The sequence below is a fragment of the Scyliorhinus torazame genome, chromosome 15 (genome assembly GCF_047496885.1).
Source record: "Scyliorhinus torazame isolate Kashiwa2021f chromosome 15, sScyTor2.1, whole genome shotgun sequence".
Classification (NCBI taxonomy): domain Eukaryota; kingdom Metazoa; phylum Chordata; class Chondrichthyes; order Carcharhiniformes; family Scyliorhinidae; genus Scyliorhinus; species Scyliorhinus torazame.
This window is the reverse complement of record NC_092721.1, coordinates 173,239,714-173,256,468: the sequence shown is the minus strand read 5'-3', so window position 1 is coordinate 173,256,468 and position 16,755 is coordinate 173,239,714. Positions and strand designations below refer to the sequence as shown.

The 16,755-nt window shown below is 43.4% G+C and overlaps 1 protein-coding gene across 1 annotated transcript in view; it reads right to left on the bottom strand.

Annotated features, from left to right (window-relative positions):
- The window catches only part of LOC140391992 (F-BAR and double SH3 domains protein 2-like), a 346,281-nt gene that overhangs the window by 269,280 nt on the left and 60,246 nt on the right, over positions 1-16,755 (bottom strand). Inside the window, 1 exon segment of the mRNA XM_072477113.1 lies at positions 14,188-14,233. Within this exon segment, the coding sequence (XP_072333214.1) occupies positions 14,188-14,233 (46 nt within the window).

Genomic DNA, 16,755 nt, shown 5'->3' with positions numbered 1-16,755 from the left:
CCGGTACTCCCAATTCCAGGTGGCCGAATCAGCATGGCAGGGGTCCTACGAGCCCGAGCGGGTCCAGTCGATCGAGTTCCTCCCGGCCCGCAGCCCGGACGAGGGCGGACATTTTGTGCGCTTTGAGGCGTCCCGCGCTTGCACGCGCAAAAAGAGGGGATGTCGACGCAGAGGAACGGGATGCGCAGGCGCGCTCTACGCAAAACCGCACCGCGCATGCGCGGTGACGCAACGAACGCCATGACGTCACGACGTGTGGCAACTGTGGATCCGCACACTTAAAAGCGGCAATGTCCTGCCAAAGCGCGACAATGCCTCCGCTGTGGCAGGATGGGCCACTACGCTGCCTGCTGTCGAGCAGCTCAACCTGCCAACTCTCCGCAATTTTGCCAGCCTCGCAGGGACGTACAGGCCATTCAGCCCCCATACACCGAGTCATACCCTGACGACGTGCAGACCAGTGAAACCGACGACCGGGCACCCTTCCGCGTTGCGGTAATAAACAAGAACCGGATGTCCCCAAGTCGGACCCACCAACCGATGCCAGTGCACAGCATTAATCCAGGCGATGAATGGTGTGCCATCCTAATGGTCAACCCGAATTCGTCGCCCACCTAATCGACTGGACTTATGAGCCTGTTTGCAGATTGGACTCACTGAAATGTTTTTTTATTGCAATACTGTTAACATGTTTATTTCTTGTCGTTCCAGAAGTTCTTTTTCGATATTTGCTGTTGGCACTTGTTTTGTTCGTGGTACAACCTCGTTGCTCTGTTGCACCTGACACCTTCCTATGTATATAGTTTAGCCTCATGTACATGTTGTAAATATTGCACACACATACTCAGTTGCACTCAGTACACACCAATATTTATTACCATGTAGGCACATATTCTTGTGAAAAGGGGGGATGTCATGATATCCACATTATCATGGTGCAATCACACACACACACTGATGGACAGGTAGTTGGACCAACCAACACACATCGCAGCCAATCACCAGAGAGAGCACACGCACTATAAAACAGGGAACACCACAGTTCCCGCTCATTCTACCAGGTGTAGCTCAGAGCACAGAGCTCACAGTGTGCCACTCAGACATACACCATGTGCTGAGTACCTCACTAAGATAGTGCTAGGGCTGGGTCCACAGGTTAGCTGGTAAAGTACGAACCACAGCCAGAAGTTAATAGTTATTATTGTACAGAATAATAAAACAGTTGTACCATCTACAACCGTGTTGGTTCGTTTGTGCATCGGAACACCCAACACAACAATGTCTTCATCACAATATTAAAAACTTCCATGTATTAGAAACACACAACTGCATGATGAGTGAAACCAATTCATGTATCTTTACATAATTTTCATGAACTGCGTAGTGTATATGAGCCAGAATTTGCAGGAACAGTGTGAAGTGTGACATATGCCATTAACTGGGAATTTACATTCCCAGTCATCTCACACTATGCTAATGCCAAAATCTGCTGGGGAGAAACAAAATCAATGTGGCAATAAACTCAATGACTAATCGGGGACCTTGCTCCTGGTACAGTCAATCACTTACCCCACAGACTAAGCATATGGTACGAGCAAAAGTTGAAAACAGACGCCATAGCTTGCGGTTCAGAAGTGGGGTGGGGGTTAACTGAGCTGCATATTCTGAGATCACCTTAAATCAATTAATAAAGTTATTTTCAGAAAAAAGAAATTGTGAAACACTGTTGAAAATAATTTCCAATATCTGCAAATTCACTTTTTCATGGTGATGTTGCAAGAGGATGCAAAGAAACAAGCCCAAATGTTTGGGACAAGGATCAGCATGCCCTATTTCAGCAAAACCAGCTAGCGGAGAGACCGAAGGCTGAGCTCAGAGTGAGAGCCACAGAGAGACAGACTGGCGCCGAGTGTCAAGTTGATAATTTTATGCTCGAGTGACAAGTGCCAGAAGAAATGTAGTCAAGGCATGGAAGGTAAGATGACCCTCAGGATCAATTCAGAATTCAGCATTTTATTAAAAATAATTAAAAGTTGCCTCTAACAGTTTTCTTTTAAAAGGCTGAGCTGAACTAGAAAGAAAACTTTTTTCTACCTTAGTGTTTGTAAATAGCGGTGGAGGAGGGGCGGACGGTAGGGTTGAGGAAATGCCTGCAGAGTCCATCTTCTCTTGCAGGACTGCAGAACATTGTGAATAATTTGAAATTTAAATTGTTTTTGTTGCATTGAGACATTGGCCCATAATGACTTAAAGTGGCGATCTCCGGAGGATTGTCACTCTCAACGGACATACCTTTACTGGGACTCCAAAGTCCCTGTCACGCCCATCTTTCCTTATTCAGGGTGGGTGAGACAAGAGTAGTAAAGCATGCTCCCGGCTGCATCAGCGAGGAGTAACTGGGACACAGAGAGGCAAGAACTGCCCCCCTGGAGATGGGATCATTTGGGGTGGGGGAGGAATTTGGGATGGTGGGTCCCCTGGGGGGTGCATGTGTGCATGCATGTGGGTGGGAGATTGTCCTGTGCAAGGCTGTGTCTGGGTTTTTTTCAATAGTTACCCTGGAGTTGGACGTGATTTTTTTTTCTCTGTGTTTTAAAGTAGCTGTCAGGGTAACACAGACAGAACCATGCCAAGTTAGATAGTTAAATCGCTTATGTCGGATGGTTCATGGACCAGCGCAATTGTCCCGATGAAGTTAGCACTCCGGGCAATTGCCGGGTAAACCCTTCCATGGGAACTTCCTAGAGGGATTCACCAGCACATCATTGGGATAACCCCTAAATGTGACGCCGGGGAACCAAGAAGCTATGGGCTACTGTACTTTTAAACAAAAATTTGTTCAACATTATTGAAGTGCTCTTATTGGAAAAATGTTGCACAATTTCTAATACCATCCACTACTTTTTAAACGTTTAACGGAACACGTTGTTAAGCTGAAGCTGCTTACTCGTGATGTAGAATGATTATTATTGTTAAACACATTTGCACATAAAATAGTGTAACAGAAAAGCCGTAGAACAATTTCTAACACTTATGCATACACTACTTTATAAACAATACCTCAAACAGTGTTACAACTGCTGGTATTTTATTACTTGGCTACCTTCCCTGCAACATCTGCTACATTGCTACCCATTAATGCTGCTGTATATTTCCAGTTTAGCTTGCTCATAATTGTTGTGTTGCCCTGCAAAGTTATAAAGTGTGGAGAAACTTTGGGTCCTTGAGAAATCAAGCTGTGCTTCTGCGCCTTTAATTTGGCAGTCACAGCATTACTAAGCATCTAGTTTCCCTGACAGTAAACAAATGCTACATGACAACCCAGGGAGTGAGACATGGCACAAGTCTAGAACATTCACACAGTTTTGAAGTTCAACATTTGTTATCACTGTACAGCTTACAATACTTGATGTAAAGAAACTGAAGTCCACAAGCACACACACACACAGACTTTTCTCATTTTTTCAGTGTCAGGCTCTGACTGAAAGCCAACATGTAGCTTTCCAGCTGCACAGCAGAGTTTTTAGTCCAGATTTTCAGGCACTCAAATGAGTGGGCGGTGTTTACGCCATCAGTCTAGCAGGACCTTGTAGAGCCATGTCCACCGCAATCTTTAAAAGGCACCTTGATCAGCACAGAAAGTAAATGGCCCGACCCCCAGCTTACGCTCCACGGACACGAAGGACCCTCCTCACAATTATTTGAGGGCTCCTACCCCACCACCACCACAGCACAAACAACAGGGCACACTCGCCCCCCCCCCCCCCCCCCCCCCCCCCTCCCCACAGCTCCAGAGGGACCACCCCAGCACAGGTTGGCAGAGCCACATTTGTATGTAACCATCTTTGATTTTGTAAGTTTAGAATTAAGTTCTGTAATTAAGCTTTGGAAATCTGTAGTTCTTTTAAATTTTAATACCTGTTAGTGGAATGTACGGTTATATTTAGCACACCAATCACTTTCAAGCTTTGATATTATGGGCGGAATTCTTCCCCACCACAGCGGGTGGGAGAATCGCTGGGGCGCCGCGTGAGTCCCGCCACACCGCCCTGGCACCCGCACGCGATTCTCCCACCCACCCCCCAAACCGACGCGGCGAGAATCATAGCTGGCCGCTGGGAGAATCGCCACTTGCCGTTTGTAACAGGCGAGCAGCGATTCTCCGGCCCGGATGGGCTGAGAGGCCTGCCCAACACGACGGCTTCCCGCCGGCGCCGGCCACATCTGGTTGCTGCCGGCGGGAACGCTTGGGGGGGGGGGGGGGGGAATTCCTGCACCGGGGGCGGCCTCAAAAGGGGTCGGGCCCGCGTTTGGTGCCCACCGATTGGCGGACCGGCCTCTCTGAAGGAGGACTTCTTTTCCTCCGCCGGCTCGCAAGATCCATCCGACAGTCTTGCGGGGCGGCCTCGGGGAGGACGGCAACCGCGCATGCGTGGGTTAGCCCTATATCTATTTTATTGAGACTGTGTAATTGCTGTAACTTTTGAGTTTTGCAAAACTATTCTTAAAGTTTAATTGATTGATACCATGCATCGAAAGATCCAACAAAAATATACTATCGCAAAGCAGTTGCATCAGTAAAAACACATTGATAAGTGTCTGTTTAATGAAGTTACCTGTAAAACAATTAGACATCCAATTATGTTCCCAGACATCAGATGCTGTCTAATCTCAAGTAAAAGCAGACGTGAATACTACTCTCACTTATATTCTATACGTAGCACTACATTCGCTATATTATTACTTGTAAACTTCTTTATTAGTTTTAAGGTTATAAGCAACTTTACCACTCTATCCTCTGTTTTAAAAGTAAAGTAACTCATTCCAAGTAATCACAGAAGTGACAGCAATCTTCAAATAACCAGTGCAAAACATTGAGTCACTGATAAGAGTCTGATTTAATACCATTCAATTCAGGTTTCAAGATGATGAGCTCAAAATATCAATCATGGGGGCATGACAGCATTTTTCCTCAACCTGGACAAATGGGTATGGGAGATATAAAACATTATTTTATCACAAGAAGTAACAAACAAATTGTAATGAGAGGGATGGGCACACAAGTGACTGACCACCTTAAAGAGCCAGTCAGGGGATAATGAGATGACCATCACCCTTGAGAAACCAATTACAAACTGACATAGACCAATCACAGATTCAGCACACACCCCTCAAATCAATTACGAATTAGCCTCACCTCGTTTAGCCAATTAGAATGCAATAGCATTCATCAAGGTGTGGGTGGTGGCTTGGAATGAGGTAATAAGGAGCAGGTTTCACTGACCAGGATGCACAGCGAGTGACTGCAGTCTAGAGATAAGCAGAAGTTACAGAGAGAGAACAGGGTGTCAACCTGCACCCAAGGCTGAACTGAAAATTAAGAGGTGTACGCTTGTCAAGTCCCACACCATCTTTAATAGGTATAAATCTATGTATGAAAGATTTCCGGAGTTACTTCACCAAACGGTCTCCTGTTAACTAAATGGTTAAATTTAAGTTCACTGAAACTTACACAAGGGAGTCTTTCTATCCTCAGACTTCCATTTAACCACAGTTCCTTCAATGTCAACCCAGAAGAAAACCTCTATCCCAAATCATTATAACGGCATTTTCTAAATTTCAATTTCTAGTGGCAATCATTCGCCACAATAATTCTGCAGCCATCGGTGTGATTAACCACTATCAATGCCTTTGCCCCAGCAGATTCTCATATCACTCATATTCCAACAATGTACCTGGTACAGCTCTCTATTTTCACATCAAGTCCAAGGTAAAGTCACCATAATTACAGGTGACCATAGGCTGCTTTCCCTTTTGAGGGGGGCGAGCCGACTGGTGGCGGTTTAATCCAAGGATCACACCTCAGGGGAGGGACAAGGTTGAGACAGCAAGGCCTTCATGAATAACCTCAGCCTGTACAAGAATTAAACCCACACTGCTGGCCGAGGGTTTGAGTGTATCTGGTGTGCAACTGGCGTACACCATCCAAATCTGGCTGAATCACATCAAGACCTCACTCAACAAAACAGAGCAAAGATAACCCATCACTCTCCTTTGCTCACATCCTCATCTCCACCACGTGTAGGGAGCTCAAGAACTTCTTTACCACGAAGATTGAAACAATCCATTCTATTGCCTCTAGCCACCCTTCCTCTTGCTCCATTTCCCCTCCATTGTCCTCAAGTCTGTAATCACCTCTCAAATCTGCCCCATCTTTCCTGAACATTCATGTCGGAATCTCCTCAATCAGATCTTGGTTCCTTAACCACTCCTTTGTGCACACAGTTAATGCCCTTGTCTCAGTGCATCCTTTAATTGCTCTCTAATGTCTTTCTCACAATATCAAGTTCAGTGAGGTTGCAGCTCTCTCAGCCAGTTAGAAGGAGCACCCAGCAGAATCACAACCCATTTTTAAAATCACCACATGACAGGCCTGATCAGACTGCTCCTGCGAGCCAGATATTTGGCATCCCTTGCATAGACTAACAAATTTTAGTACCTAATTGCGGTCAGCAAGGAAAATAAAAAGTCACTTTAGTTTAGGGCATTCTTATTATTTTCCATAGTTATGTTAATGTACTGTAGTGAATACACAATAGTACATTACTGATGCATTAGTTTTACTAGTACTTCCTGACAACAATTATGGGCACAATCAATTCCTGTTAAATGGTTGCCAGATAAAATAACAGCATTAAATTATTCAGCTAATCTTCCCAGCTGATAAATCCTACAATATGAACATAAATTCTACCTGTCAGGATCTACAGAGGAGGTAATGTGACAAAAACTTGCTCATAAGCTGACTTGGGTGTAAATTGCTCCCTTATTATTTAGGGCATCAAACATGCCTAAAGATGTGCAACTTTTACTGGATTTTATATCTTTACAGTTCTATTAGTTTAGCACCAGTATATGAAAGTATATTATGGAGTCACAGTTAAATGTACAAGAATCAGTTATTTTTCATAACATTCGGTCCATTGAATGAGACAATCATACCAAGATATACATGAACTATTTACAAAAAGACAACAGCTTTGCAAGAGATGCTCATTAAAATCATTATTCTGCAGCAGTATGGTTCTCAAAAATGAAAACATTTGATCAAACTATTACAGTTTTGAAGCTTTTTAAAAAAATTTTAAAAATGGATTGCAGGAGGAAGCTGTCACCAGGACAGTCATCTCCTACTGTTGCTCCTTAGATAGGACCCTGAGATGAAAAGGTTGTCCTATAATGAAAAGCTGAGTATAATGGACCGATATTCGCGTAAGATTTAGAAGAATGAGAGGCAATGTTATTAAAAGATAGAAGATTCTGAAGGACTTGATAGAGTAGACACAGATTGTTTCTGTTGATCAGGGAACCCAAAACACGAGGGCACAGTCTCAGAAAAAGGATCCGATTCATTTAGCACTGAGATGAGGAGAAATTCACTTGAAGGCTGTATGATCTACTCCTGCTCCTATTTCTTAAATTCATATGTACTACAATTGTCATGTGGAATAATCTGGAGTATTTCTAGTTCTGCTTCATTTTAAGGATTAAATACATTGCCATGCTGGACATTTGTACTATGATGACTGATTTCATATTAAACAGTAATTTTGTTGATAATCAAAAGGGTGGAAAGCCACAAGAAACAGGCTCATTAAATACAGAGATATCTGAATAATTTGGAGAGTGCATGAAGATGTGGTAAATGTTATTTATGCAGAAGGCTTGGTAAATGAGAAGAAGTTACGGTAAAATTAGCTAAATATAATCACTTGAGGACAACACAAAGAAATATTTGGATATGTGACTACATAGATTGCTGAAGCCATCAGAACAATCTGCATTCCTCGAAGATTGGTCTCTTGCAAACACCCAATTTTCATCGGTTCAATGTTACTTTCACTTGCCTTAGCCCCAAGCTTTGGAATTCCCACTCCCCTCTTCGAAGACGTCTTTTCAAACCGATCTGTTTGACCAAGCTTTTAGTTACCTGTCCCAACATCTCCTATGTAGCTTGGTGTCAAATTTTATTTTGATTGCACTCCAATGAGGCTCCTTAGAACATAATACAACAAGAAATGTACAACAGAAATATAGGTTGTGTGAAGTTATATACCAAAGCTTGAAAAACAGAAGAGTATTATTTAAATGGCGATACAGTGGGAACTGTGGATATACATGTGTGGCGACACGATAGCACAGTGGGTAGCACTGTTGCTTTACAGCGGCAGGGTCCCAGGTTTGATTCCAGACTTGTCTGTGCGGAGTCTGCACATTCTCCCATGTCTGCATGGGTTTCCTCCGGATGCTCCGGTTTCCTCCCACAAAACCCCGAAAGATGTGCTTGTTAGGTAAATTGAACATTCTGTATCCGAACAGGTGCCGGAGTGTGGCGACTAGGGGATTTTCACAGTAACTTCATTGCAGCGTTAATGAAAGCCTACTTGTGACAGTTAATTTTAAAAAAAATAATAATAATTTAGAGTATCCAATTCATTTTTTCCAATAAAGGGGCAATTTAGCGTGGCCAATCCACCTAGCCTGCATATATTTGGGTTGTGGGGGCAGAACTCACGCAAACACGGGGAGAATGTGCAAACTCCACACGGACAGTGACCCAGAGCCGGGGTCGAACCTGGGAGAACGGCGCCGTGAGACAGCAGGGCTAACCCACTGCGCCACCATGCTGCCCCTACTTGTGACACTAATGAAGATTATTACAAAGGGATCTGGATGTCCTTGCACACCAGTCAATGAAAGTGGAGACGCAGGTGCAGCATGCAATTAGGAAGGCAAATGATATGTTCACGTTCATTGCAAGAGGATTTGAGTTCAGAACTGGAGATGTCTTACTGCAGTTATACCGGACCTTGGTGAGACCATACCTGGAGTACTGCGTGCAGTTTCGGTAGGGAGTGCAGCAAGTTAACTAGGCTGATAACAGGCTTGGCAGGACTGTCCTATGAGAAGAGATTGGTTTGACTGGGACTGTATTCACTAGTCTGAGCAGTATGGTAGCACAGTGGTTAGCACTGTGGCTTCACAGCTCAGGGTCCCAGGTTCGATTCCCGCTTGGGTCACTGTCTGTGCGAGTCTGCACATTCTCCCTGTGTCTGCGTGGGTTTCTTTTGGGTGCTCCTGTTTCCTCCCACAGTCCAAAGATGTGCAGGTTAGGTGGATTGGCCATGCTAAACTGTCCTTAGTGTCCCAAAAAAAGGTTAGGTGGGGTTACTGGGTTATGGGGATTGGGTGGAGGTTCGGCTTACGTAGGGTGCTCTTTCCAAGGGCCAGTGCAGATTTGATGGGCCAAATGGCCTCCTTCTGCACTGAAATTATATGATCCCATGAGTGGAAGGAAGAGATATCATCTGATTGAATCATATAAAATTCTAACAGGACTGGACAGACTAGATGCAAAGGGTAGTAAACCTGTGCAATTATCTACCACAGAAGGGAGTGGAGGTCAAGCCACAACGTATTCAATAAAGAGATGGATAATATTTTAAATTTTAATGGCTTTAAATAAAATTAATTTAATTCATGTGGGCGGTGGTGGTACTCTCAGGCAACAGCTGCTTTTGCCCATCTAGATGGTAGTGCTCGCAGGTCTAGAACATACTCCCAAGGAGTGTTGGTGAGTTCCTGCAATGTAGCTTGTAGATGGTACACACAGCCGCCACTGTTCAGCGGTGGTGGAGGGATTGAATGTTTGTGGAAGGGGTAGCAATCAAACTGGTTGCTGAGTCCTGGGTGGTGTCAAGCTTTTTCATAGAATCCCTACAGAGCAGGAGGCCATTCACCCAATCGAGTCTGCGCTGATCTTTCGAAAGAGCACCCTACCTAGGCCCATTCTCCTGCCCTCCCTGCAACTCCACCTAACCTGGACATCTTTGGATACTAGGGGGGCTATTTCAGCATGGCCAATCCATCTAACCTGCACATCTTTGGACTGTGGGAGGAAACTGGAACACCTGGTGGAAACCCATGCAGACACTGGGAGAATGGCAAACTCCACACAGTCACCCAAGGTCGAAATTGAACCCGGGTCCCTGGCGCTGCGAGACAGCAGTGCTAACTACTGTGCTGCTATGCCGTCCCTTCTCGAGTATTGCTGGAACAGGCAAGGGGAGAGTATTATATTACACTCCTGGAGTTGTGCCTTGTAGATGGTGGACAAGGAGACAAGAGGAGAGTTACTTGCTGCAGGACTTCTAGCCTTTGACCTGCTCTGATAGCCACAGTATATATAATGCCTAGTCCACTTGGCAATTGTGTCTCTGCCTATATATGCTGTGAAACTGCCTCCACTTCACCTGACGAAGGATCAGTGCTCCGAAAGCTTGTGATTTCAAATAAATGTGTTGACTTTAACCTGGTGTTGTGAGACTTACCTAGTCCAGTTTAGTTTCTGGTCAATAGTAACCCCCAAGATAGTGAGGGATTCAGCATTGACAATGCCACTGAATATCAAGGGTCGATGGTTAGAACTTTTCCTGTTGAGATGATCAGTTCTCTGGCACTTGTGTGGTGCGAATATTACTTGCTACTTGTTAGCCCAAGCCTGGATATTGCCCAGGTCTTGCTGCATTTTGACATAGGAGGCTGTTCCAGTATCTGAGTCAAGAATGGTTGCACAATCATCAGTGAACATTCTCACTTCTGACCTTATGAAAGGAAAGTCTTTGATGAAGCAGCTGAAGATGGTTGGGCCTTGGACACTTGATGCAGGGGTATGGGGAGAAAGCGGGAACATGGCATTGAGATCGAGGATCAGCCACGATCATATTGAAAGGCTGAATCGCCTACTCCTTCTCCTAGTTTCCAAGTCATTGTTATGGGAGCAGCAATAAAGCGGGTAAATAGGATCTTGAGCTGTACAGCCAAAGAGGGCACATATTTCAGCTAGTGATCGCGTTGTACTGATCCCAAGGGACAAGATATACCTCAATCTTTCTGGCAGAAGCACAGATTCTACTAAAAGGCTTGAGCTTCGAAAAGGGAAGGTAAATAAACAATTGATCTATAAGCAAGGATCCTGATATGTGGAATAGACCACTATGGGAGGCAAGATTCTGATATGTGGAATAGACTACTATGCGAGGTTGTGATTATTTCAGCAAATTAAACACAAAAGAGAATGAACCTGACAAAAAGAATGACCGGAAAAACAAATTGAGGAATTGGCACTGACTCAAGTTGGAAGTAATTGTGACCAATACCTTACTTAAATATGGTGATTATTTTTTTTAAAGTAAAAGGTGGAAGAGTAATAGAGCCAGTGAGACAGAGAGAACACTGGTTGTCAGACGGGAAACAAAGAGTAGGAATAAAAGCATATTTTTCCAAATGCTGGTAGTGAGTAGTGGGGTAACCACAGGGATCAGTGTTGGGTCCCCAGCTATTTCACTATATCTTAATTATTTTGAGGAGGGTACTAAATGTAATATATCCAAATTTGCAGAAGACACAAAACTGGGTGGTAGGGTGAGCTGTGAGGAGGTTGCAGAGATTTGGACAAACTGAGTGAGTGGGAAATGAATGACAGATGCAGTAGAATTTGGATAAATGGGAGGCAATCCACTTTGATAGCAGAAACGGGAAGGCAAGTTATTATCTGAATTGCCATAAATTAGGAGGGAGGAATGTGTGACGAGACCTGGGTGTCCTCGTACACCTGTCACTGAAGGTATGCATGCAGGTGCAGCAGGCTGTAAAGAAGGCACATTTAAAAGTGTAGCTACCTTGAATCAGAAAAAATGTTAATTACCAGAATTTCCGAACAGTTTATGATTTTGAGGAAAATGTGTAAACCTGTCATAGCTCTTTGGTGAGGTCCAGGTACCCACTTTGGAATTCGAGAGAGTACATACGAACATGGAGCCCCTCATGCCTGCTCTGCCATTTAATAAGAACATGGATTAATGCATGTAAAAGGTGGATAAGGTCTGTGGAACCGTCAAGCTGTCAAGTCATTTAAATCCCCAGCTCTTTAAATTTTGCAAACAGCAGCCTGCAGTTGATTCAAAGTGCTTGCAATGTCAATGGACGTTGTTCACATAAGCTCAAGGGTCATCATTATAGTATTAGAACTGCTTGACCGCTTCTACAACCTATAAATTTCATAGGTGATGGGGCTATACGTTCAGTTTGATTCACAGCTCCAAATGGTTAACTGTATTTGATGTAGGGCTTTGAGGGCAAGTGCTTGTTTTTTTTATATAAGGAATGAAGTACTTTGTGGAATTTAAATGCATGAATGGGTTTTTAAATTATTGAGCATGTTCTTTCTAATACAATGAAGCCTGCAAGTGGTACTTACTTATTTCATTCAATCTCAGCATGGCTCCTGAGGCCTGCCCATGGTAGATACTGGGTGAGTTGGTATGGGAGGGGGGGGGGGTGTAAGAGTAAACTGTGGGACATGGGTTGGCATGAGTTGCCACAAAGTTGGGATGGGGCTATAAAGAGCCATAGGTTGAGTGGAGATCATGGGTTGGCATGGGGAGCATGTGGGAGCTGAATGGATGTGACAGCTAGATGTTTTTTTTTTTTTTTTGCTTTACTGTTTTTATTGTGATGGAAGAAGTGCCAGGTATCATGGATTTGCCCTGCAACAGGTAGAAATATGCCCAGTAACAACAACACAAATGTAATAAGGCAGGATGGGATGTGATCTGTCCAGCAACAGGTAGGGATTTGCCTAGTGAAAGTTGCCAGTACCCTCAGAAGCTGAGATGCCGTTCACATCTAACAGCTTATAATGACAATCTCCAATCTAAAAGCTAGAAGCCTAGGTTAGCATTTAAGTCTTAGAGTCAAGTTTGTGCAGAAACCTTTGTAAAGATAGTTTAAATATCTTCAGTGGCCCAAGGAAATTCTTTTACCAGATTTGACTATCAGCCCTATATTGTGTGGTAACTATAAGCTGTAATTGGCTTATAGATTTACTGAATTCTGATGTTGTTTGGAGAAAGGGAAAGTCATACGGAGCTCAGGGATCATATATATAGCTTGGAACAAGGGGCACATTATATATAAAATGTGTGTGTGTGTGTGTGTGTGTGTGTGTGTGTGTGTGTGAGAGAGAGTGTGAAAGAGTGTGTGTCGATTCATATACTTAATTGTCCAAGACTATTGTAGTCGATATATTTTCTTTAATTTAATAGACAGTCTTTACTAATTGTTTTTTTAAATTTAGAATACCCAATTAATTTTTTCCAATTAGGGGGCAATTTAGCATGGCCAATCCACCGACCTTGCACATCTTTGGGTTGTGGGGGCGAAACCCACGCAAACAAGGGGAGAATGTACAAGTTTTTACTAATTGTTAAATGACAACTGGGATGATTATATTCTCACTGGAGGTTCACTCAACTCCTCACACCATTCCCAAGAAATGTAAACACCCCCACAAATCAGCGTTTTAAGTTGGGATACCCTTGCCGATACCATCAACGTGGTTCATGACACAGAACATTGAGAAGGACCTTTTAACTATTTTAACTAGCTTGCCTCAGCACTCAGCAGCCCCACGGATGCCTGTGCATTGTTTACAGGGGCAGCAGACCAGGCTACAGGTAGCACTCACTCTCCGCCATGGAATGAAACAGCCGGTTGCCGAGGTTTATCCCAAGACGAGTTTGGGGGGGGGGGGGGGGGGTTGTCAGGAATTTACCCAATTGCATCCCCAACAAAAATCTGGCCCTTAGAAAAACTTCTCCGATATGGGAATGGAATTTCATTAATTTTTGCAAACACCTATAAAAGGATTGATGGAAAAGCTTAAAGCCTTTACTCCTTTCTTTGTTCGCATCTCTAGTTTATGTTGACTACTCTATTTAAACTATTATGGTTCCTCTGAACTTTTCTCAAGTGTCAACAGTGCTCCTCCTATCTCCTAACCTGGCTGAAATCAAAACTCATCACTTAGTCAAATACTCTAAACTCAATTTCTTCTTGGGATCTCAAAACTGTTAACTCCTTTCCTCCCTCCCTCATCTCCTCCTACATACTGCAGCCGTTTATATTAGGTTGAATTCACTTTATCCCCACTTACTGATTTACTTTGTCCTATTTCACTCAAAAAGATCCTTCACAATGGGCATTGGTTTGTTAATTTAAAGATAGTTTTTTGCTATTTTACAATAGTTGAGCCTTATAAAAGATAGGAATTCACTCACACCTTACCTGAGCATAGTCCTTCTCAATTGCAATTCTCTTCTGACTAAAAGTCCTAGAAGACAAGGAACAAAGCTAAGTCAATTGTGAAAAGTACAAAAACATAAGCAATTTATTGTAATTACATACAAAGATATAAAACCAGAAAATAACTCTAGAGCATTAACTATATCTCATTGCCCATTTAATTTTAACATGGCCCTTCCAAGTTGAGCATGTTCCATTATAAGAATACAGATAATAAAGCATAATTTGAAAAGTCAGCTTTATAATGGGAGTCAATATTATCAATAAGAGATAAATGACAAGCACAATGTCTCTAGGACTGGAGACTGCAAAATTAGAAGTCACATAACCCTTTGCAATGATCAGGCAGATGAAATCTTCATTATTCAATCTTCAATAGGATTTTCTCAAAACACAAATTTATGGGTTTAGCTTTGACTCGATATATCTTCACTTAAGTTAGGCTGAACACATATATACTACACTCCAGATAAATTGCTTTTAAGGTGTAATTTGTGAACATAAGTTACTGTTGTCTAAAGATGCAGCTAGCTATAAGAGAAATAGGCATTCATATGTGGCTACTGGTATTTTGACAGACATTTAGATGCAATGAGAACTATATAATTTTAGCACTGTTTTTCAACGATTTGTGGAATGGTAAGAGATGCAATGGGTTTTAGAAGGACCAGGGAGGGAGAGGGTTAGGGCTGAAATTTGCTGCTGAAATCTTCATTCATGCCTTTTGTTACCTCCAGAGATTCCAATGCAAAACTGTCTGACCTCTCACATTCTACCGTCCGAACTCCGTTGCCCAATGTCCTTACTTGTAAGAAGCTTTGATCATCTATCACCTCTGTCCTCGCTGACGTACATTAGCTCCTGGTCAAGCAACACCTTGAATTTAAAGTTCACATCAAATCTCTCCATGGCCTTGCCCTTCTCTATCTCCAATTTCTTCCAGCCACATAACCCTCTGAGATATCTGCATTCTAGTGTAATTCTGACCTCTTGGGAATCCCAATTTTAATTGCTCCACCATTGATGGCCATATTTTCAGCTGCCTGGACCCTAAACTCTGGAAATCCCTACTTAAACCTCTCCAACGCCAATACCTAGGGTAGTTATTATGGGAGACTTTAACTTTCCAAATATTGACTGGAAAAGATATAGTTCGAGTACATTAGATGGGTCGTTTTTTGTACAATGTGCGCAGGAGGGTTTCCTGACACAATATGTTGACAGGCCAACAAGAGGCGAGGCCACGTTGGATTTGGTTTTGGGTAATGAACCAGGCCAGGTGTTGGATTTGGAGGTAGGAGAGCACTTTGGGAACAGTGACCACAATTCGGTGAAGTTTACGTTAGTGATGGAAAGGGATAAGTATACACCGCAAGGCAAGAGTTATAGCTGGGGGAAGGGCAATTATGATGCCATTAGACGTGACTTGGGGGGGATAGGTTGGAGAAGTAGGCTGCAAGTGTTGGGCACACTGGATAAGTGGGGCTTGTTCAAGGATCAGCTACTGCGTGTTCTTGATAAGTATGTACCGGTCAGGCAGGGAGGAAGGCGTAGAGCGAGGGAACCGTGGTTTACCAAAGAAGTGGAATCTCTTGTTAAGAGGAAGAAGGAGGCCTATGTGAAGATGAAGAGAAGTTTCAGTTGGGGCGATGGGTAGTTACAAGGTAGCGAGGAAGGATCTAAAGAGAGAGCAAAGACGAGCAAGGAGGGGACATGAGAAGTATTTGGCAGGTAGGATCAAGGAAAACCCAAAAGCTTTCTACAGGTATGTCAGGAATAAGCGAATGACTAGGGTAAGAGTAGGGCCAGTCAAGGACAGGGATGGGAAGTTGTGTGTGGAGTCTGAAGAGATAGGCGAGATACTAAATGAATATTTTTCGTCAGTATTCACTCAGGAAAAAGATAATGTTGTGGAGGAGAATGCTGAGACCCAGGCTATTAGAATAGATGGCACTGAGGTACGTAGGGAAGAGGTGTTGGCAATTCTGGACAGGCTGAAAATAGATAAGTCCCCGAGGCCTGATGGGATTTATCCTAGGATTCTCTGGGAGGCCAGGGAAGAGATTGCTGGGCCTTTGGCTTTGATTTTTATGTCATCATTGGCTACAGGAATAGTGCCAGAGGACTGGAGGATAGCAAATGTGGTCCCTTTGTTCAAAAAGGGGAGTAGAGACAACCCCAGCAACTATAGACCGGTGAGCCTCACGTCTGTAGTGGGTAAAGTCTTGGAGGGGATTATAAGAGACAAGATTTATAATCATCTGGATAGGAATAATATGATCAGGGATAGTCAGCATGGCTTTGTGAAGGGGAGGTCATGCCTCACAAACCTTATCGAGTTCTTTGAGAAGGTGACTGAACAGGTAGACGAGGGTAGAGCAGTTGATGTGGTGTATATGGATTTCAGTAAAGCATTTGATAAGGTTCCCCACGGTAGGCTATTGCAGAAAATACGGAGGCTGGGGATTGATTGTGATTTAGAGATGTGGATCAGAAATTGGCTAGCTGAAAGAAGACAGAGGGTGGTGGTTGATGGGAAATGTTCAGAAT